At 34.5% G+C, this 24537-nt stretch overlaps 1 protein-coding gene across 2 annotated transcripts in view; it reads right to left on the reverse strand.

Moving 5' to 3' along the window:
* LOC128988792 (protein bunched, class 2/F/G isoform-like) overlaps positions 1-24537 on the reverse strand; it is a 44748-nt gene that overhangs the window by 14211 nt on the left and 6000 nt on the right. The window contains exon 2 of one of the 2 annotated variants that reach the window (XM_054410435.1): positions 20984-21073. The exons of the other annotated variant lie outside the window; for it this stretch is intronic. Within the exon in view, the coding sequence (XP_054266410.1) occupies positions 20984-21073 (90 nt within the window). The remainder of the gene's footprint in view (positions 1-20983; positions 21074-24537) is intronic. 2 annotated transcript variants of the gene reach the window in all.

Below are 24537 nucleotides of genomic sequence, written 5' to 3' on the forward strand. Positions count from 1 at the left end.
GCTTCAGGTAGCTTAAAACACTAAAGTTGACTTCTTCAACGAACAGTTGTCTTCCTTCAGAAGGAAATCCTCTAACATTATCTTTGTTATGCCTGTTTTGTAGCTGATGTATATGTTTGTTTTGTTCCTAAATATCTTTCATTCTTGTTATTCATTCATAGATTTATTGTTGTTTGTTGTTATTTGTTCACATAGAACTTAATGTCATCATAGTTTATATATTGTTAAATCTTGAGGAGATATTTGTTGTTGTTACTTTCAAAATAATATACTTTTTCTGAATCCAAATTAATATTAAATATTTTTTGTTATTATCTGTACAATACTTTGTTAATGTTATTATCTGTTATTTTTGTCACGTTGTTGTCTTGTTATTATTTTTTATTGCAATGCTGCTTTGTTTCATGGTCATTATGTAACTTATCTTGTTATTTTTTTTTTTATCTTTTCATTCTGCTCATGTGCTTAAAACACATATATTTTGTAAATTACTTCTATTTACAATCAGAAAATAGAACGCATCACACCTCTAATAAACAAATGTAACAAATATTGATTACAATACTTTAACATTGTTGTATTTATTGAGATTGTGTATAACTTTAAAAAATTTAATAAGGAAAATGATGATATGATTTAATGAATGAATAAAACACATTTTTAGGCTTATATTTTCAACTATTTTGAAGGGGGTGGCCCTCGTATCCCCGTTTCCACTGGTATTCCATAATCTCCAGATCCCCGGTCTTTAAGTGATAGACTCCCCCCCCCTCACAAAGTGTTCACAAACCGCTACTGCTTGTGGCCCTGAGGAAAGAAATCCTCTAAAGAATCCTAGTGAGGATCCATGATTTAAACTGTGAAATAAACAATTAACCTGTAAACTTAATCTAAATAATCAAAGTTCTGAAGATGTGTTTTTCCTACATTGAAATGTGCAAGCTATATATTGACAACAACTGACCCAAACACATTTCCACCCCATATCAAAGTCAAAAATCAACAAACAATAAAATAACGAACATTCAAAAAATCAACTTGTTAAATACCTTATCTTCACATATCTAACAGGGGCAGGCCAAGACCATAAAGCACTTCATCCTAAAAGTCAAATTATTGTGCACCCCAGACAATTGTTTCCTAGAAAGACCTTACAAATTCAGGCATCCGATGAAAGCCTGTAGTCTCCCAACTAGTTCCTCCTCGGGAAGATATCTACCTCTTATCACATTGCCAAGAGTTGTCCTTCTAGCATCAGCGAGCTTATCACAATCAAAGAGCAGGTGATCAGCTGTCTCCTCTGACCTATCACAATGCCTACAGATCGGTTCACCATCAAATAAGCCCATCCATTGTAAATGTTGCCTGAACCGCCCATTGCCAGTTATCAGTTCTAACGTTAGTTTAATTCTTTGCCTGTCTTGTTAAATAGGTACCTAAGTTCCGAAGTTGTATTTTTAACATAGTTTCTTCATAGTATTGCCAAACGGCTAACTCATTATAAAAAATAAACTATTCACACTCTGTTAACAAGTTGCATTTTTGCCACATTGAATGGCACATATTCTTTAGATTGGTAACAACTAACCAAAACACTTTTTTTCTTTGACTCTAAAGATGCAAGTCCTGAAGACACATTTTAGCAGCATACATATTCTATGGACTAAAATAGGCAGTTTCTATAGTTTAGCAACTGACCAAAGATGCATTTTTGCTGCATTGGTAAAGACTGGTCTTACCCGATAAAAATCTTGAAAAGCTATTATTAATAAAAAAAATATATATAGAAAAATCCAGAATACTCTTTTAGAGGTTTAGAAAACACATTTTAGCTGCATTGGCGGCAAATGTTGGACCCCCTGATAAAGTTCCTGAACAAACAAATTACCATGTATCTATTTAAACAAAAGAGTAGGCTATTTAAAAAATCAACCCGTTCAAGACACTAGTCCCAAAGACGCATTTTGGCAGCACACAGATTCAATAGATTGATAGCAACTGACAAAACGAATTTTCAAGGGGAAATTTGGAAACCCATAGTCATTTCAGGATTATAAAAACCAACAAGATAAACGTCTCACCTAAGATTGTAAAGACGCATTTTTACCGAATTGGCGGTAAATTATTGTTTGTAAATTATTGACTTAACCGAGGACGTCCTTAGAGTTAAAAACTCATAAACAATTTTGAAGAAACAAGTAGGCCTATTAAAAAATCGTCTGAACACCGATTCCTAAGACGCATTATTGCCGCATTGGCGGTAAACGTTGGACTCACCCGATGAAGTTCTTGATGAAGTAGTACACGGCGACGAGGGTTCGCTCGCCGAGGTCGGAGGCCGCGAGGTCACCAAGTGAGGTCGCCGAGGCCACCATGAGGGTGCTGGTCATGTCTCAACAAGGGCCACGGTGGGCCAGGCCACGGGCCATCACAACACAGACACACACACCTCAGACAGCACAGAGCCCTAGATTGTATTGATCAGTCTGACGCGTCGGACCTGCGCCGCGCCACACGCCGCCGGCCGCACGCTTCGCGCACAATGCACACTGCACAGTGCACACAAAATATATAATTTAGACTAAAGTGTTTGGAACCAGATAATAGTGTAGTGAAAAAATATCAAATTAATTCCATATCATGGCGGGTTAACATGTCACGCGCTTCACACGCACTAACAAAATAATAATTTTGACTAGTTATGTGAAAACGCATACGAGATGCAATATTGTTAAACAAATTATCGTATTAGTTTTAGTAAAATATTTTTTAAAAACGTGGTTTTTCCTTTGGAAATTTAGACCAGAAGTGTGTGAAGATTCCGACGAAAGGTTAGTGTAAAAATCATCGTCTGGGATTTATAGTAGGGAGATTCTGTAAAATGTATAAACTTGTTCTATTGAGGGTGGACGAAACAGCAGATGGATTCAGAATCGCGTATCGTGTTATCATCACGTGACTAGAAAACATTGGTATTTTGGGGGAATTTTAACTGTCTAGCCTTCAGCAACATTACAAAATGGAACACGCGATTGTATACAAAGACAAAATGAGTAAACTTGCGAATATCGAGCGTAAAACTTACATGTAGCATAAGGTAATAAAAAAAACTAGGGTAAAATGTTCAAATAGAAGCTAAAAAGCATTCACTACTGTAAGTAACTTACTAAGAGGTTGACAGCCTTCGACGATCTAGCGTTTTCCTGTAAAATCCGTCTACGCTTTTCTCTAAAAGAGATTTTAGATTTTAAAAGACGCCCACCTACCAACCCGATGCATGCGTGATTACAACATTTAATGTTGCTTTAAATTGTTTAGATACACTTTTAGTTTTGGAACGGACTCTCCCACGAATCGTCTAAGAATCATCCGATGTAGGTTTTTATACATCGACAGTATAGCAATCACTTCCGCTCACTTTATCAGCCAATTAATAACACCAGAGAAATAGTGTAGGACAATATTATTGTGCTATGTACACAATAACAATCCGTTATTTTCAATCGATATTACAAAATAACAAAGAATGCGTTGTCATTTAGTTTGAACGAAACCTCCTTTCAATATGCATTAACAAAAATAGAACGAGGACAAAATTGTCGACTGCCTTTTTACGAGTAGACAGTGAATGATTTACTAATAAACATACTAAACCCGGTTGGATTCTCAAAATTAGCATTTTCGATATACAGCTGAAATATTCCTAATTCATTCAAAAATTTAACTTTGGTTAAGAAACAACAAATCTGGAACCCTTTTGAACAGTATTGCCTGAAATTTGATTCCTTACGATATTTAACATTGGCAAAGCGGAAATCTAGAGTGCATTGTTCAGGGGCATCTAGAGTAGGATATAGTTATATATAGTAAATGGTAGGATGGAGAAGCGCTCAAATGCAGTTGGGAGGTTTCAACCTCAGGTTTTGCATGCAATTATTTTTACCAACCAGCGCTACAAGCACGTGATTGTCGAAGGGCGTTCGTTGCCACGGGACTACTTTGTATACCGCACCTGCCCGACGTTTTCAGCTTGCGGCGTAGGCTACACTGAAAACATCGGGTAGCAAGTGGCAAAATAAATATCGTCGATAAGCGGTAGGTTATAATAGGGTTTTAGATTTTAATCATTCAAGAGTAATTTTCCTGAAAATACTTCGATTATTTTTAATTTTCTTTTCCGTTTTATACACAGCCATGTTTATTGGAACCATCGATATATACTGGTTACTATTGGAAGAACAACATATCGGAAAGCACCTTGTTAATTTATCAATTAACATTCGTTGAAACATTTTACAGCATTGTATACCTATAACGTAATATATACACGAATTTCATCTTTCTAAATGTACAATAGCTCCAAAACTAAATTGCACATGGGGAAAAAGTGGTTTTATATAAATAAAATACATACTTTAGAAGAAAGCAACGTATAAGCATACACGATTGATCATAAAAAATATGTTCTCCACTAAGTAAAAATCTTTTAGAAATGTATATAAAACAATTTTTAAAACAATCTCAAGTAATTTTAATGGTAAAAAATCTCAAGCTAGAACGTTATCTAAAAACACGCTTAAACCCCGATAGCGTACCAGTCCCTATATAAATATAGATTTAAAATTATCATTACACGTAATGAGTAATGAAATATAAATTATTTCTGTCAAAAAATTGAAACCATTTCAATGGGTCTATGATATCGACGAGGAAATCATAGGAGCAAACAACGATGTGGTAAACAATAACGACGGAATACACAACCTACACCAATCACAGCCCCGCCCAGTGACGTCATATCCTAAAGTTACAATCTTCGTCACTAGGTCACTGGGCGCCCTGTCCTGCCCAACCAGGTTTTGATTGAGGGAATTTTATCACAAATAAGGGATATTTTTGTGTATAATGGGACTCCTAACTGAAACCCCTCAGAGGTGTGGGGATATTTTAGGGTAGTGTGGGATCAAAGGGTATTTTCAAAGTGCATTACGAGAAAAAATGTAATACTGTCACCTAATAGGTATTTGTTGTAAAAATCAGTGATCCAGAGGCTATACCATAAAAATGATATTTTGTTTTGATTCGAAAATACAGGAAATAATCATTGTATTTTACAAACCTTGCAATTCCCGTCATTCAACTGCATTTTTCCAGAGGCACTTTCACTACAATGCTGTGAAACTCTTCAATAACCTCCCTTTCCCATTACAGGCTGAACAGGCTGTGGGTAAATTTAAAAGGTAGTTAAAGTCCATCCTGTTAGATATGGCAGTATACAGTGTCCGTGAAAACTGGTTGACTTTTACTTGTAGGCACTTGTCGAATTAACTTGAGTTAACTTAATTGAGTGGTTGCTTGTGAGTTTGTTTTCACTGTAAGATAATCAATATGTTTTATCAATTAAGATTAATTTGACTTGGCTAATGCATGTATATGTTGATCTGGCCTAATAAATGACTTATTGAATCAATCCTTTTAAACAGCAATGCACACTCAGGTGAAAATTTTAGAAGAAACTGAAGAATGTGCAGTCAGGGTAGAATTTTTCGAAACTACCTGTCTTTTAAAGATTTTTTATTGACTATACTAGGTTTTTAGCGAATTTGCCAATTGGGAAGTAGCTATTACACGGTGGCACGGCGAGACCTTAGTCCGGGACCGAGTCAGGGAGTATTTTTAGTCAGGACGATTTTAGGAAAAAAATGACCTTAGTTTTCATAAATCAAAATGCAACTGACTTTTCTCAGGATCGATCCGGAGAGTTGTTAGTTATTTTGCAGCAGTATAACCACTTAGCTAGCTTTCATACATCTTGCATTACATCGCAACTTTAATTACGTATACATTGCAATCGCTATCTCCGATATAACCTTGTTGATATTTAAATCCACCGACACTCAATGTGAAGCTTGATAGGATACTACTCGAGTATTAAAAATGCATTATACAAATTGGCTTGTGCATTTCATGTAGTGTATGGCTACTCATTCGCATACAACCACTAGTGTAAATATAGTTTGATTCTGACTTCTTTGCATTCCCTGTTGTAATAGACAAACTGTATAAAACTAAAAATTAAGAACATTGTCAACTAAGTTTGAAAAGTGAGCAAGTGACATCCATAGGATGTATTATTTATATAAGCATATAGAAAGGGGAAGGATGAATGGTTAGGCGCAACCAAGAATTCAGAGAATTGTTTAATCCCCCAAACATATTAGGAAAAGCGGAGAGCAGAAGACACCATTGATGACGTTTCTTTGAGGAAGACTCGAGAATCGCTGGAAGACCAGGTGGAGAAAGATATGCCAAAATTGAGAGCAAGGCAAGAAGATTCAGAGACCAGGGAGGAAAGTAGGAACTTGTCGAGGCCAAATACCACCTAGAGTATCCATGGCCATGGGAGTAAGAGTAAGTATATAAAATATCGCACGTGCACTGAGTGAATACTAATTTTGGCTCAGCCCCAGTGTCCTGACTGAAAGTTGCAACTCAGCAAAAATGCGCTGTATTCGCGTGCCAACAGTGACCGCGGCCTACAGATATCACTATCTAGAAGGTCGCCTCTATTTTTGTTTTGGGGTCGTGTTTGACTGTTTTCAATCATACAAGTTCTCAAAACACCGACCCGAGCAGAGCAGTGTATATGTTACCGGCAAAGTATAATCGGGCACTCTATACATTGTCTGAAGCTTTTTAGTCAAATAATGTAATAGTCATATACTGAAGTAATATCTAGGCCTATATGATGTTATACATTTTAACTAGCAAGTTATTGTGTATAATGCTTAGACCCAGTGGTATCAGGCAAAGTAAAAAATAAAGATATTTGAAAAAAAAATACTTCACAATGTTGAAATATTATGTGTTTGGTTACGTTAATTTTATAATTGATTGGCTGATGCCAAAACAATATCAAAGAGTCTAAGAAGGTCCTTTACAATAAAAGTCATATTTTTATTTTCATGGATAGGTTATTTTAGATCAGTTTATTTTAGATTGGATTAGTTGTCAAACAAAGAATTACAAGTTGAAAAAAGTCCTAGCCTACAACAGCTTATTTTATACTTTACCTGATGTGCCCCAACGTAAAGTCATTCTATAAAATGGCTTGGAAACATAGGACGAGCTTTATTTATTTAATACTTAGTCTGATTCGTATTGGGAATTCTATAGAATGTCTGGTTATAAACTTTTTCTGTAACATATAGTTCTACAATACGAACATTTAACTACCGTCAATAACGTTAACATTAAAATAAACTACACGAATAAAATCAAATGTGTCTACCAACACATTCCGATACATCTACACTATACGTTTAGGACAGTAAATAATTTAGATTGCGATCGATTTCGAGCAGTGACAAAGGTTATAAAGCCCCATCGAAGACTGTTGATAGTCAACGGAGTGATTAGCCGAAATCGATCGTCATTATAACATAATGTATGATTACGTTTCTCCTTATTGTACATATTTACAGTTTAATTGTGCATGGAAAGGTATGTGAAGACTTATCACATTAAATTCATATTTTAGCACCAACACGTAAAATACTAATCTAGAATTTAATTAAAATTGAACTGTAAAAATTAAGTTTTTTGTGAACATTTATATGTTATGAATCTGTATACACATTTACCTATAAAATCATTACTCACTGATACATCTTCGACGGATTTTTGATAGCACCTGACGCCTGATCCCTTAGGCTATATTTTATATGTGATTGTATTAAATATAATATTTATATAATATACTTGTAGCATCACGGCATCACATTCAATATATTGTAACATCGAAATTTATAACGTAAACGAAATGCCTAGGATAAAAAATTGTGCATAAAACAACAGTAAACCTTATTACCTCATAACCCACCAACTTTAAATACCTATATCAGGTAACTGGAGATAGCAAAACGTATGTAATTTCTAGGTGTTTAAAGATATTGCAAAGTTTTAACTGAAAAAAATTAAAGACAATTAACTAATACAATTTTAATAATTATATTTTCAAAATGTTTCTAATATTTGCAGTGGTCGTCAACCGGGTGATTCACAGAGCTGTGTATGATTCACGTTTCTCCCAAATCAATGCATATTCTTGGACGAACTGGTGAAAGTCAATGTGAACCCTCTAGACAGCACAGAAAAGACATTTCTATTCTGTGCTCTCCGGTACCCTCGTGGTTTAATAGCTTTTTGATAGCGTCTAGACAGCCAATGACAACTAAATGTAACCCAACTCCAAGTCATACAAACAAACACATGCAATTCATCTGACGATAATTACTTAAACCATAACATTCACAGCTCAAAACATGCAAAACAATAGTAAGCAAACCCTGTCATGTTGTACTCAAGGTATAGAAGGCGACCAACTTACGTGCGAACCGTCGCAATTTTTCAGCACCCACCGAGTTATAATTAGAAAATGAGACGTAAACAGAGCCAAAGCCAAAGTTATTGCAGCTGGCAACAAAGGAGTGTCCCCATTAAAAACAATGACTTCATTAAGGAGTTTTCGTTTTAAAATGTATGTTACGGCCTAATTTCAACTTCAGACGCCTAATTTCTTTTGATAGACGCTTACCACTAAACTCACCAGCGTTTACTATTTCTATTATAATTTCCAAAATATTTAGTCTTAAGTAGTGATACAGGTATCTGAATATTATTTTTTCTCAATATAGGCTAATCAGTGTGTACGTGTGTTCTCTCTATTTTCGTCTCAAGTTCTCAAGACAGATATTTACAGCTAGGCTAACGAGTTACCGGGCACGTAATGCTAAAAATGTCATTATTGCTTATATAAATTAGTCAAACAATTAGAGAAGAATATAAACATATTATAACTATACAAAAAAATTATTTTTCCATCTGCAGCTCCATACAGCAGCAAAATTCGGATTCAGAAGCTACGGTATGTGCACCTTTCCCCCAACTTTAAAACGTCGACAAGGTTATCTTTAATTAACCGATGGAAACTTGTTTTTCCATTTAAGTGATCTCAGTCTTATCCAATTTAAAAATAGTAAATCTAAATTTAAAAAATAGTCTCGACCAAACTGCAGCCCAATCCATAAGCTAACGAAGCTTTTGGGACCAATTTGGAACGAAAGTGTCACATAGACTCTCATTAGAGTCTGTTCAGTTTTCTTGCTGTCCTTTTCTTTTTCCACTCCCATAACGACAGCGACATCCAATTTAAAAAGCAAACCCAAATTTAAAAATAGACTCGCCTAAACTGCAGTCCAATTGGCAATTGATGAGCTAAACGACGCACTCGGTGCGGAAGTGACTAATATCAGTGGCAGTGTGGGCGAGAAGAAGTCGAACATCAGACAGGACAAGGCCATCATGATACGATCAGCTGATTTGTCAGTCTAGACATTGAGGTTAGGTAACGCGATACTCTAGTCTGACGATAACCGACGAGGAAAGCGGTTTATGAAGCGGAAAACCGCGAGGGAAACTGCACAAACCCTACAACAATCTCCACACTGTACAATAATTAGGATGCAATGAACGCGTCCTGTCGTTTATAGTAAATTTCGTTCACTAGACCTCAAGTGACTTTTTTTTGGCACGAGTTAAAAGTTAAAAGTTTACAACTGAGACAATATTGAAAAAAGAACTATAGGTGAAATAGACTTTTAGGTCAGCTTGATTTAGTTGTATTTCATTACACTGCATTTTCCCTTTAAAACGGCGTTTGCAAAATAAATTCGGGTTTCCGCGAGTTTGAGGCTTGTTTAGGACGCGTTTAAATACAGGATTTATCAACAAAATCTTTTGACATTTTGTTTTCAACCTTTAGGTACCAAAAACGCTTCCCACCTAATTTTCATATTAAAGACAACCAGCTGTTATTTAGATGAGCATCATCCTACTAATATTATAAATGAGAAAGTTTGGATGTATGGATGTATGGATGTATGGATGTATGTTTGTGACAAGTGAACGCGAAAAATACTGGTCGGATTGGGCTGAAATTTGGCATGATGATAGCTCACATTCCCGATTAACATATAGGCATATTCTTATTTCAAAAATCCTTTCGGGCTCCGCCCCAGTGGCTCTGGAGTTTCCCATGTTAACCTTATGAGAAATGGAATTATTGATTCTTAACAGCTGTTTCAATCAAACAAGATGGTTCTGTTCTATGATGTTCAATAGCATTAAAGTTACAAGGATTACCAACAGGGTGCAGCACTATTATTTCTTTTACATTTATGACAACAGCTAATTTCAACCAAAAGGTGAGTGAGCGTAGCGAATGAACTTCAACCTGGAGGCAAGTTAGTGTAGCGAACGAGCTAACCTGAAGGCAAGTGAGCGCAGCGAACGAGCTCCAACCTAAAGGTGAGTGAGCGTAGCGAACGAGCTCCAACCTAAAGGTGAGTGAGCGTAGCGAACAAACTTCAACCAGGACGTGATTGAGCCATGCGAACGAGATAATCTTGAAAATTAAGAAGTTAAACGGGGCAAAGCCCGCGGGTTACAGCTAGTTTTAACATAAAGAGGCGTTGTCATAACTTTATACCAATTTTTTTAAATGGAGATTTTGGGAAATTTAGATTTCACTGTTGTAATAAAAATTTTAAAAAAACCTAAAAAGTATAGCTGATATCCTTGTCTCAAGCTTATTTACACATTGAATAACAACTACTTCAGTCGCACAGCACAAGTATTAACAAAAACGTTGCACTGCGACAACAACAACAAAATAGTTAACGCCATAAAAATAGTGTTTGTGATCTAGGTGGAGTTCTACCAAGGCCCCACTAGAAAAAGCGTGGGGCCTTGGTTCTACGCTATCTAGAACAACAATAATGTTGTTCATATGCATATACGACAGTACAAATAAGATGCACTGTACACTGTGCTCTTTATCTTTTAAAACTTCCTTATGTATTGCAATGCTATACACAGTCTTCCCCTACACAAGTTCGAAAGCAGATATATTGAAATTCACTTTCAATAAAGCTTTTATATATATATATTTTTTAATGATTTTACATTGATCCAATATGTTTACATACAGTAGGCCTATAATTTACAACGGGGTTTTATTTTTCGCGTGTCAGTGGAAATTGCTTTAAATTACCCAAAACAATTGTAAGGTTACGAGCCAATGACGTAACTATTCGTTCAAGTCGATAGAAGTTTAAGGCTCGTCACACACTGTAAGGCAATCCGATAAGAATTGGCGCCAGAAACAGACGAGATTACAAAAATGACTAACCGCCAGGAAAATATTTTAAAATTACCGAATAAGTGACAATTCCTATCCATCTTAAACAAACGTACTAGTTACTTTTAGTAAAATAAAGCTATATTTCATAGAAATCGCATCATTTTTGCTCAAGTTATCATGCTAACGAACTTATAAATGAATTTGAACGGACGGTGTTTTGGGCCTCTAGGGACCTCAAAACGAAAAAGTAAATCGGTCCCGGGTCTAGGTCTTACCATGATTACTACGGTAATAGCTTATTTCCTATAAAGGAAATTTGCTAAAATGATAATTATAATTTTGGGTAAATAGAGATCGATCATGTAGGCTATACTTGGAATTCACACATTCCTATTATTATTACTATTTTGAAAACTGAGTTTATTATAATAAACTTTGCCTATTAGAAACAGTAACAATAAACTTAAATTTATGATCTAAATAATAAGTATAACTTAGATTAATAATGTTGTCCATATAAATGATTTTGAATGATTTTACATGATCATTTTAACACTTTAATGACTAGGCCTATTTATTTGTTTTAATTTTGATATATTACGAATTACAATATTTTACATTATTCTGAACCAACAGTTTAAACGTGTTGTGATAGGTAGGAAACCACGTGTTATTAATTAAGAATATTTTTTTCTGAAAATAGTTATCTAGTCTATAAAACGCTGCCTTCACTTCTTCCATTCTATTTCGTTGTAGTTAATTATTAATATTTACGTGTCAATGTACACCAATTCCCACTTCCTCCCTACTTTCTCCCGTCTAGACCTAATTTACAATCCAGAATTCATCAGCGAACAATTAAACGCTCGTTATCCACAGTTAATTGATCATGTTAAGTAGGTCGACCTTGAGACATACTGTATCAACCGATCGCAATTCGCAATACTGACCTTACCATTTGTACACACTTGTACCCACACAGTAACATTGAGGAAATGATACATCTTCGTATTTTCAACTAATCGTCAGTAAATTCGTCCATAGTCTTTAGATTTGAATAACTCCTAAAAGTATTTTTTCCAGAACTTTGAAATTGAATTTTCCATACAATAATTTTAAGTACAACTTTTTTATATTGCTGAACAAGTATACCACGAAAGTATCAAGGTAAAATTTTATACAAATATACCTATCTTAAACAGATGAATGCATATTTCAATTGATGCAGAGATAAGAGGTTTAAATTACTCTTTCACTGTCAAAACAATTCTTAGTAGTTTACAACTACAGCTGTTTCGTGCTGTCAAAAAAAATCAGATTCAATTTTCTTTAAGGTAGATTGTGCTTAATTTTTGACAACACGAAACAGCTGTAGTTGTTGTAAACTACTAAGAATTGTTTGGACAGTAACCAGGTAATTTAAACCTCTATTAGTTAATTTAGACGACCCGGCCATTCAATCATGAAATATAGAGATTGCGTCATAGACGAGAGACTACAATATCTTGTTTACACAAGTTGACATTTCTTCGGGGCACTAAATGGTAAACAGTTGATCATATAATATACGCGATAGTCTCTTGCAACGAGCGATATTTTATTGGATAAAAAACCAGTTAATGAAAATAATCACACAAAAATGGAATAATCGCGCAATACAATATTATGAAAGGCCAATTTTAAATTACTCATTTTAACGTGCAGCGCAAATGTTAAGTAGCCTAACCCTCTTCGAAGTGGGTAGGTAAACAAAGAGTTTATATCCAGTCATTATTTTGGTTTGTTAGATTTGCATCGTAAATACGAGATATTTGATATGGAGTAAATCGAACTCAACATTACTAAAAAATAGTGCCACAACAAAACAGCAGTGACAAAATTTCGGGTAGGCCTACTGTAGCGCGGGATAAAAAATCTTCAACTGGAAACAACGAGATAACTTGGGATTAAAACGTATTATATACAGATGAAGTGGGATTTTCGCGCGCAATACACGTAGACTAGATGAAAACACTGACACCACAACTTTTTACTTGTTTGTCAACAACGCGTCCAAGTATCGAGTGTTGGCAAAACACCCGACAACACAAGGTTATCTAAGAAAAAAGTTCTCTCATAGGCTTGCAATAATGCGCCAACATCCAACATGTAGAAATCGAACTGAATCACTGTGTTATTAATATTTCGTATACATTCTAAATTAAAATGTCAAACGGTATTGATAAATTTACATAGTTATAGACTACTGCAACTATTCTACGACCACTAAATAAAAACCAATGTTAACAGCTTACACATTCGGTTTTGGGGAATATTAAATAGCATTTCGTTTACTAACCTACCTATAATTAATAATTATTGGTCTATCATTGTAACCTGATGACTCAATCATTCTCTTCCATCTTTCCATTCTGTGACGGCGACAAGTAACTACACTACCGTGTCAACTACGTCGATCGTACCTGCGTGTGTGACGTCATAGCAGCGTACAGTGACAGTAGATAAGTGACCAGGATGGTACGAAAGGTCGAGGGTTGAGGAGAGATCGATGATACAGGTACCACCACAACGTAGTGGGGCTAGGTACGGCGTCTCCCGTTGACTAGGACATACCGGCGAAAGAAGCTTTTTAATCTTGGAATGTGGACCATGATATTGCAATGATCGGAAAGGAATTGCCAAAAAGCCTTAAGAAAACCCCATAGGTCTGACTTTTACTGCACAATTTGTTATTTGAATATAAATACTTAGCCTATATATATATTTGAGAGAATAGCAATGGCAAAGCACTAAACGCCCTTTTTAGGTGAATATATTTGGTTTTCTATGCCAAAATCCACTCTAAACGTTTGCCTATAGGTTGATTAACCTTTGTTGTGATTGATTGCAATATTTATTAGACAAGTATTGATTACTTTCTTCTCATACACCATTAGTATCTGGAGAAAGTATCGCTTTCGTCAAACATTTTTTTGAGTGCATATTTTCGTTTTGGGCCCAAATGAACCCAAAAATATCATATCATATAATAGAATATCATCCCAGTTACTATTGTCAGTGATGTCATGTTATGGTGTAAAATAATAACTAGATAAGACCAGGGTTTGGACCATTCTTGTACAAATATGTAAAAAGTACTTATCGCTATGATAAAATCAGTGGCATATAACAAGTATAATGTGTTCACCAAGAAATATAAAAATAAAAATAAACGGTATCAGCAATCAGACAGAATGTACGAAAAAATCATACAGTGAAAAAGGCGTACACCTCGAATCTGGCGAAATAAGCGTACAGGATCAGTTTTGACAGATGACGAGGGTAAGCTATGACGTCGAGACATTTAAGACAGGCGAAAAATGCGTACCGGTACAACCTTTAGGGTAAAAGTTCTACTGGTTCTACATCTTTTTAAAACCATTGGACAATATGAATGTAACTCTAACCTAAATATCATTTTCACTTAGTTTCTCGGTGTTGGAGATCATTTAAAAACTTATTTATTTAACCTGATTTCCATCACACTTCTCCTAGTGTGTCCCACTTCAAAATAATAATAGTGCTAAAATATTATTATGAAGTTATAATTCTAAAATTATAAGACCATACACATACTAATTTTAACTATTTAAATTATTACAGTAGGCCCTACTTATTTTTGATTTTTTATATGGGGAAATAACCTAATTTACAATAACCTTTGAACCGTAATTTATACAGCAATGGGAGTTGTGCCATTTTGAAAATTTTCCGTTATTTTTGGGGGTTTTAAGGGAAATTCAACATTAAAAATAAGTCTCAAAACAAAAAAAAACCCCTGGAGATAGGCTAACATGGATTAGGACCAAATTTAATCAAGATCGGACTAGGTACAGGTGTGGTACTACACATACATACATACACACAGACAGACAGATATCTCTTAAAAACCACTTGGCTCGGTCCAGGGCTTTTTCATTTTTCTGGGACTTTTGATTTTTAATAGGCCTAGTAATTTTCCTATAAAACACAAACTAATTACGGAAAAATGGTCAAAATGGTACAGCTACCATTGTTGTATAAATAACGATTCAAAAGGTTATTGTAAATTATGATTATGTTATTTTCCGACATAAAAAACATAAATTAGTAATAATTAAAATAGTTAAAATTACTAGTAGTATGTTATGGTCCTTATAATTTTAGAATTATATTTTTAAAATATAATTTTAGAATTCTAATTTTTAAACTACAATTAATTTTAGAAATTATAATTTTAGAATTATATTTGAGCACTACTATTAATTTGTTTTGACGAAATAGTGTAAACCACCATTGCTGTAAAAATTAAAGTTAAAAAGTTATTGCAATTTTTGTAATTCTCCCTATTAAATATTAAAGTTACACCCACTGCATCCAATTTTGGAGAAATTTGGTTTTTTTTTGGAAGAAAGAATATGTGTCGGATTGCTGATACCGTTTATTTTTACATTTCTTGGTGAACACAATTTACTTGTATGCCACTGATTTTATCATACCTATGCATAAGTACTTTTTTACGTTTTTGTACAAGAATGGCCCGAATCCTGGTCTTATCTAGTTATTTTACATCATAAGATGACATCACTGACAAATAGCAACTGGGATGATATTCCATGATGTGAATACGTGTTTGAATTGAATACTGAAGAATGGGACAATTAAATGTTTGTGGGAGCAATCTTAAGTTATTAAACAGATAAAGCTATTGGGTATTTTGCTACCCCATGTTGAATATGAGAGTGATAACGTAACTATTCAATAACATAGCTGGTTGCAGTCTGGTTTATTTCCTCGGTCTCAAGAGGTCAACGGTTCGATATAGAGAAAAGTCAGTAGTTTTTTATGGTTTTAAAAACTGTGCCCAGCTGTCTTTCATTGTTAGGATTTTAATACATGGTCGTGGCTGGGGAAACAGATGGTCTAGTAACAAAGCTACACAAGGCATCTCACTTTATTCTACAATATTTCTTTCATTCATATTTTGGGGCTGAAACAAGCTCAGCTGAGTTCTCATGGTAAATAACACTAATAATAACTAGCTGTTACCCACGGGCAAGCCCCAAAGCCCCGTTTGACTTCATGAGTATTAATACAACTATTGATTGGTTAAGTTAAGCTGAAATAAACAAAACTGAATATAGTAATATAAACAAATAACCACACCTGATTTTTTAAGGTAATAAATTGAAAGAATAGCAAACAAATAAGTACAGCTGAGGTATTTTTAACATCAGGCATATGGAAAGTTTCCTTTAGAAAGGAATTACGATCATAAAGGGCAATTTATGAAATAATGGATAGTTTTACACAAGGTTTCTCGTCATGACGAATTTGTTTAAATATATGGTTTATGGGGGTGTGACTTATAGTTTTCTCAAAAGTTCATGGGTAACTACTTTGGGATTTATATATGAATCTCACTTAGTTTGTTATAGACTCAAAAAGATTTAAATTATGGGTTGGAAATATTTATCCAATTTTGTTTTAGCATTGTCACAGTTTTAATAGCACAGATAACGTTTCTTTATTTCTCAGAATGTAAAGGCGTTTCATACTGATAAAAGTGCAGACTTGAATTTACAACTCAGATAACTGCTAGAATCAAAAACAAATAAAAATAACGAATTATTCACATTACTCGCTTCTTTCATTCCTGTTCCATTTTTATTTTAAAAGATAAGCTAAGGAATATTATGTACCTACTAATTACTACTAGATGAATGATTCCTGTAACCAGTTTGTTATATTGTTTATATAGGGTGTTTTTTACACACAGTCCAAATTACAGTAGACTCCCTCTTATCTGGATACCTTTTAACCGGACATCAGTTTAACCAGACTACTTTCGGCGTAAATGACATCTCTGTAACCGGACAATTCCTATCTGCACATTGGTTTAACTGGACTAGATCGGCAGGAAGTGGGCTGTACTGAAACGACTGTTCTTGTGGGAAAGATTTAAGACCAGTGATCACGTGTCTAAATACAAATGCTCTCCTAAATTTAAGTAAAATATTTGGGTTACATAACAAGTTTTTGGGGACGTTGTTTTAACCGAAAAAACCGTTATCCGTACTGGCCTCGGTCCCGAGGAGTCCGGATAAGAGGGAGTCTACTGTACTAGTACTGTACTGGGAGACACTGTTTAACTACAAAACCAGCTCATATATTGGTATCCCAGTACTCTTTACTTCATTACTGATCAAATATGCATTGTTGCCTACTTACGAGGTTTCGTGTTATTGGTAATTTATTGTAAGACTCAATATAGCCTTTTGGCAAGCTCAAATAGAGTAGGTATGTATTGTGGGTACGTAATTTTTGTTGTTGTTTTCAACCTATCCGGTCTCTATAAATTATTTAAAGTCTATAAATAGTTGATTTATAAGGTACTACTAGTGTCCCTGTTGCTCGAATTCGAGCAATTGCTAAGTGTTACAGGCCTTATTTTAAAACGAATATCAACCAAGTCAGCAAATATTTGTAGCAAACTGTTAAATTGACAAACTTTGACTGTTTAAAATTAACATATGCTATTCTTCTCACTTTTGATTTCTGACAGCAGCTGGAGTTTCATAACAATTTTTGTTTCCAATGTTAATCTTATGGATAAATACGAAACTTTAAAGGGCTCCAGGGCCTCACTCTCTCATTATTTCCCTAAATAGAAAGTTTCCTGCACAACTTCACCTTACGCTCTTTCCAATGACACCAAAAACATGTCAATCGGTTCAGTAGTTTCGGAGGAGTAATTGTCACAAAAAATCTGCTTGCGTATTAAATAAGTATATATATAGATATAGATATAAAAACACATGGAAACTGAATTAAATACCATTCTTCGTAAAGAAATAATTATTTAACTTTTATCGTGATCTTCTTCAGGTTTTTTTTAACGCAACTCGAAAGTATCGGGAGACACTTTTTAAGACAGAACAAGCTCATATGTTAGTACTCCTTTCATCTTTACTTCATTACCGATCAGCTGATGTGCATTTTTTTTGTTATCTATGAGGTTGGGTGTTATTGGAAATTTATTGTAAATAGGACTCAACATGGTGTTTTAGCAGCAAGCTCAAAGGTGTTGTGTTAAAAGTAAATTATCATTTTCATGCCAAGAAAGATTTTAAATAATCTTTTTACTTAACCGTCGACTACCTAATAAATCAACTATTTATTGACTTGTTCAAAGTTTTAGGAAACCAGATGGTCTATATCAGTAGAAAACAAAAATAAACTGATGTATCATAGGTATACTCCCACCAGGTAACTTATAGCCGTACTCAGATAGTTAGCCATTTGAGTCTTGGCAGTCTAAATATCAAAAATTTTTGTCTCTGGTGTTACCTAATAAAGTTCATTTGTGCAGTTACAAATGTGAGTTTTATTATATTATAGTCTACCTTCAAGAAACGTCATAAACATTAAATTCTCTATATTATTTGAGCTTGTGAAAACCCATTTTGAGTCTTATTTTCAATAAACTCCTAATAACACTAAACCTCATAAGTATGCAACAATGCAATGAATAGGATTGGCAATGAAGTGATGAAAAAAGGAATACCAACATATAAGCTTGTTCCGTCCTTAAAAAGTGTGTCCCAGTTCTTTTAATTTGGGTTGGGTTTAAAAAAAAAACATCCTATATAACAAGACTTTTTTAACTTTCTTTAAAGCCTTTTGAAATGTTCTTCTTACATTTTGTCCTCACAAAACGTTTGTTTTGTAAATGTGCTAAATTCAGACCACTGTACCTAAAGACTTGCTTAATTTGAATAACCAGAGAGCTTTTAGCGGAGGCTGATACCCTCGCATGAGGGACCTATATTTTTAACGAATTCCCTTATTGGGTAGAAGCTATCACGGTAGGTGGCACTGGCACAGCAAAACCTAGACCCGGGACTGATTTACTTTTCATTTTGAGAGGTCAAAAACACTTTTCACAAATTTACGTATATATGTGAACACAACGACGCTAGCAATTTAAAGTATTTTCAGTGCTGGTCTAACTAACAGCTGGTTATAGCCTAACTGTCATTGAAATGTTTATGATACAAATTGTTTGTTTACAAAAAATATTGTTCGTCAGTGTTTTCCTACATACCACTACTATTTCACTTTAAAATGTAGTTTTTTTACCTACCGTGAAGGATCTGCGTTATCGGGAAAAAATGTGTTATTTTGAACTATACATCTCAAACAGTTGTGTTTAATCTAGTTTTGTCGTAATGCAATCTGTGTAAGTATTTAGTTTAAGCCGTGGAAATTTCAACAAATTTGTGAAATAATTTTTCAACAATTTATCACTTAATCGTTTAAGATACTGTATAGGAGTTTCCGTGTTGATACTTCATTTTCTGTATGTTCAAATGTATGTCGACATATTAAAATTTTGGTTAGTAATAAAAGCGTCAATGGGTGTAGTAGGTCTCTATAAAACTGACCAATACAGTAATCTGCAGGGCGCAGTAGAAACTAAAGTCAACTTATGCCCTACCATAACTATCCCCAAAGTAGGCCTACTGTATGATTCAGAAACTTGGGCACTGGCCAAAGAACCGAAAAACCTTAATACTGCGTTAGAGAATAGAGTGCAGAGAAAATATACAGACCATAAAAAAAGGACAGAGTGCTAAGAGAAATGTGTAAATACCCAGATATAGGGGTGCTGTCCAGAAGTAAAAGGCTTGGATAGGCAGGCTATGCGTGGTAGTATATTCCAAGGAGTACCACAAGAGAGACGAAAAACAAAGTTATGAAATACATCTTCAGATTGGAATTTAAATTAGAAGAGGCAGGGGATAGAAGAGAATGGGAGGCCAGAATCTTCATAAGGTTTCAGTGGTCACGGAGATAAGATAAGGTACGGTAATTCGAGGAGGCATGTAGCTACTCTACTCAAAACCAGTGTGTGAATCGGTCGCCAATCTCACTTCTAGGTTTTCAAATCAACACAAATGCGGTTTTATGGTAAAATTATCAGATTTAAAATGCATATCGCTATCTTTAAGGTCTATAATCGGATGGAAAAAATAAGTGGTCACGTGACATTTGTTTTTAAGGTGTTTTTCCCAATTAAAACGGCCAGAATTTGTCTCTATGCGTGTAAACTAGAATTTCTGAATTACTCCGTTTTAACTGACCACTCGATTCCCTTACGTAGGACGGGCGAAGAGCTTGTGTTATTTAAATGAAGAACAACTTTGTCTTGTGTATGAAAACAATGTCAGTCAAAATCCAATCATATTGATTGAAATTTGCTTGGTCTGTAGGCTTGCTGCGGAGGGGATATTTATAAATGCAGTAGGTGGACCTACAACTTGAGGTAGATTCTGAAACATCTGGTCAAGGTATTATCACATATAAATTGGACAGGATTTGAACCCAGGACTACTACCCAGAAGCCCTGCACTGTATGGCGATTATTTATGATTCGTTCTGCAAACATACTCTGTAAAAAAAACTAAAGCTCTGTCTTGTGAGGATCTAATGTTTTAGTTAAAAGTTGAAAATAGTTCTACAACTATCACAAGAGCAATTTGAGAACTAACCTAAGAGTAGATACGACAACAAAAGCATCTCAAAACAGTTCAAAACTCATTCACTAGATTACGCCAGCCGAGCAGCAAACTGTGAGTGGGAATGAGAAAACACAAGCTGGACAAAAACAGATGAGTGAAAAATCAAAAGGGTAAAACTCATATTAGTTGAATCGGGCAGATGATTAGGTTGTGAGATGGGGGGACACAACCACCTCACCTTGAATCGTAGCTGAGAATTTTGGGAAGCGGACAGTCGAGTGATGCGTGCCTCGACCTCTCAACTAGCGCTAGGGCAAGACCCCGAATGCTACAGAAAACAAATCAGTTCTAACCATGTCTAATAAAAATTAGGCTACTTAAAACTTCTATAGCTTAATGATGTTAGGCCTAATGGTTACAATACACAGTAGTCCAGTCAACTTTGAGCAAAAGTATAAAGAAATCAATGCTTGTACAAAGAGAAATATGTAATTGAACATTTTAAATTGTTTTCAATTGTAAAAAAAAAGGTTGAAGAGATATATTTTGCAGAAATGTTTGCAAATACTTTGTTTTACAAGATAGCAAACTATCATGGTAGAAACAATAAATTTGTTTACTTTGCAAACTTAATTAAAACGTCTTAAAAAATTAATATCCATAGGTACTGGTTTTGTCTCTGAGATTTTTTCATACATGTTCTATTCATTTTTAATCATAATCTCTATGGAACAACAAAATTCCTAACTAAAAAGCTTTCTTTTTATTTCAACTTTCTGGTAAAATACAATAATACTATTTGACTGGAATACTGACTAAATGAGATACTGTATATTAATTTTGGCAAAGACTAAAATGCATTTAAAGAAAGAAATTAAACATGCATCAAGATGTTTTTCAATTTTCACTGGGTTAACAATAGCCCCTTTTGAGCACTGGTAAGCCTAATTCTTTGTTTTTAGCGAATTTCCCTATAGGGAAGTAGCTATTACCGTAGGTGGCACGGTAAGACCTAGACCCGGGACCGATTTACTTTTTCATTTTGATGTCCCCAGAGGCCAAAAACACTATTCGTTCAAATTTTTATATATGTATATATATATATATATATAGACTTATATATATATATATATATATATATATACGTCCGTGAACGCGATAACTTGAGTAATTTTTGTCCGATTTTGATGAAATTTGGTTTAAAGGTGTAAAGCGGGATAAACTTGAATGAGTTCGCGAACCAGCACGATCGGACCATGGGAACGGGGCTTTACGGGGGGTTTTATGGGGTAAAAATTGGTTTTTCTCACTTTTGACCCTCAAAACACAAAATTTCCCAATTTCTCTTTAGACCTTTTCAAAGAGCTTAAAAAAACAAATAATTTAGTATGTAAAAGTATTTTTGTTCGATTTGTAACGGAGAAAATTAAAAAAATTGTAAATTTAAAATTCCCATGTTATTCTTATGGAGAATATTGTCAAATGTTGTAGTTTGCTTGTTTATGAATATATTTTGATCAAACTTGGCAAATTTATTTATTTTGTACTAAGCTATCAATATTTTACTTAAAAACATACTTTATTAGTTTCCTTGTAGCAGCAAACCTAGGTACTCGTTAAACCTAATGTTATTAAAATATATTTAACTGAAAATCAATTCAGACAAATGGAAATTCGCTTAGTCGGCAGGTTTGCTGCGGCGGGGGTATTATTTTGACACAATAGGTTAAAAAAACTAGTTAAGGCTGCAAAAGATTGACAGAAGAAATTGTGCATCTACAAGATAAACTCATTTAATTCCACAATCTCTTTACCTACTACATTTTTGTTTATATATCTAGGTAAGTATAACAATCCAGCGAAGTGACAAAATACAAATTTTAAAAGGATTCATTTAATGGTTTCATGCATAAAACTGTCAGCTAGGAGAAGTACCTAGCATCAGTTTGTGCTTTTAGCGAATTTCCCATATAGGGAATAAGCTATACGGTAGGTCGCATGGTAAGACTTGGACCCGGAACCGATTTACTTTTTCATTTTGATGTCCCTAGAAGCCTCAAACACCATCCGTTTAGATTCATATATATACAGAGTGCAGCAAAAAACCAATCTATTTTTTGCAGCGTACTGTTCAGCAACAGGTCATCTGAGGGTGGTGGGGGTAGGCTCGTTGGAAAGCCTATTCGATGCTATTATCTGTAGTCATAGAACAGTGGTTACCTTAGCAACACGCGATTGTTATAGAGCCGTTTTAAAAAGTAATGATTAAGTCATTGCAACTTGGCGGCATTTCCATGCATTCTTTAAATTATGTCGACATGGAGAGGTTCCGGTGCGATTATCTGTATGGATAATCAACTAAATTAATCTCTAGGGATAAGAATTAAGATCGAACCTCAAAATTAGTTTTACCGAGCGGTCAGACATGTTCAAAGCAGATGTTTGTTTTCGGGCATGCCTGCGAGGCTGTTTTCCACAGCAGTACGGACTCAATCAAATGTTAGTAATATAACGTCCTATCTGGCTAGTTAGCTTCCTTTTGAACGCAGAAGCCATTGTTCTTAAGTTGGTAACAGACCACATGATTGTGCCACTTGACAGAATCAACGTCGCCCTAATTAAAAAAAAGGTACTTTCCTGTTAACCCATTGGCGCCGACTTACGAGCGTTACTCGTACGGCCGCTGCAGGCCGACTTACGAGAGCCGCTCGTGTCACCGCTAGGCAGCGCCATTTTTTATTTAGTTATTATTATTTTTCGCCCTTTTTGTTTCTTCTTACTATTATAATGTTTATAAATATCTTGCTTCTTGATTTGTGTATTTACTCATTTATTTTAGCGAATAACAAACAATTTTGTGTTGCCATGGAAACCACATATCACCAAAAATCAGCTGCGGTAAGGTAAACAAACAATTTTTTTAAAATGTTATTACTTATAAAAGTACACAACTTTTGATTTTTCTACGTAGGGAATCGATCGACCTTTATAATAGTAGTGTTATTTGGTGTCTGGATTAATCTTGGAATTTGTATATCAAGTTTACTTTCAAAATATTGTTCTGAAAATTTTTATTTTTATAATCTTTATATATAGGCTATATTTTTTTTTAGTTTAGAACTTTGACTATCCAATTAACACTTTTCTGTAGACAATTTTACTGTGAACAAAATGGTGAAAGAATTATTAATTTATTACCTAAGGTTTTCTTTCTATAGCAGTTAGAATAAAAGTCTACAAATTCGGTAAAATTAATTGCCGCCAGAGGGTGCTGCAGGTAGCGGATTAATTCCTTCCCCAATGGGTTAAAGGGAACATTCATTATTATCATTATCGATGGTTTTTTTCTCGATATATCGATATTTTTGTTTTCCGATCTATTACAAATTGACAACAACTAACTGATCTTGTTTAGGCTAAAATAGTCTACTATGGATTAAGAAATGGAACTGTTCTAAGCTAACCTAATTTAACCAACCAAACTTGCTGTACCATTTAAAAATTCCGTTTGGGGTTGAATATAAAAGGCAAGTTATAAACACGGAATTTTTAAATATTACAGCAAGTTTGGTTAGTTTATTTTTAAGTTTGGTGTATGTTAGGTAATTTTTTTTAGAAAAGTTTCATTTCATTAATGTTTGTTGATACTGAACAATATTTATTGTAGTTGTCAGCTGATATGTTTCAATTTGTTAATATCGATATATCGAGAAAAAAATCATCGATAATAATGAATGTTCCCTTTAACAGGAAAGTACCAAAAAAAAAAAAAAATGCACAGAACTGCAACTG

This window comes from Macrosteles quadrilineatus, unplaced genomic scaffold (assembly GCF_028750875.1).
Source record: "Macrosteles quadrilineatus isolate MER2022 unplaced genomic scaffold, UCM_ALF_1.0 Scaffold_3__2_contigs__length_128488019, whole genome shotgun sequence".
Lineage (NCBI taxonomy): Eukaryota > Metazoa > Arthropoda > Insecta > Hemiptera > Cicadellidae > Macrosteles > Macrosteles quadrilineatus.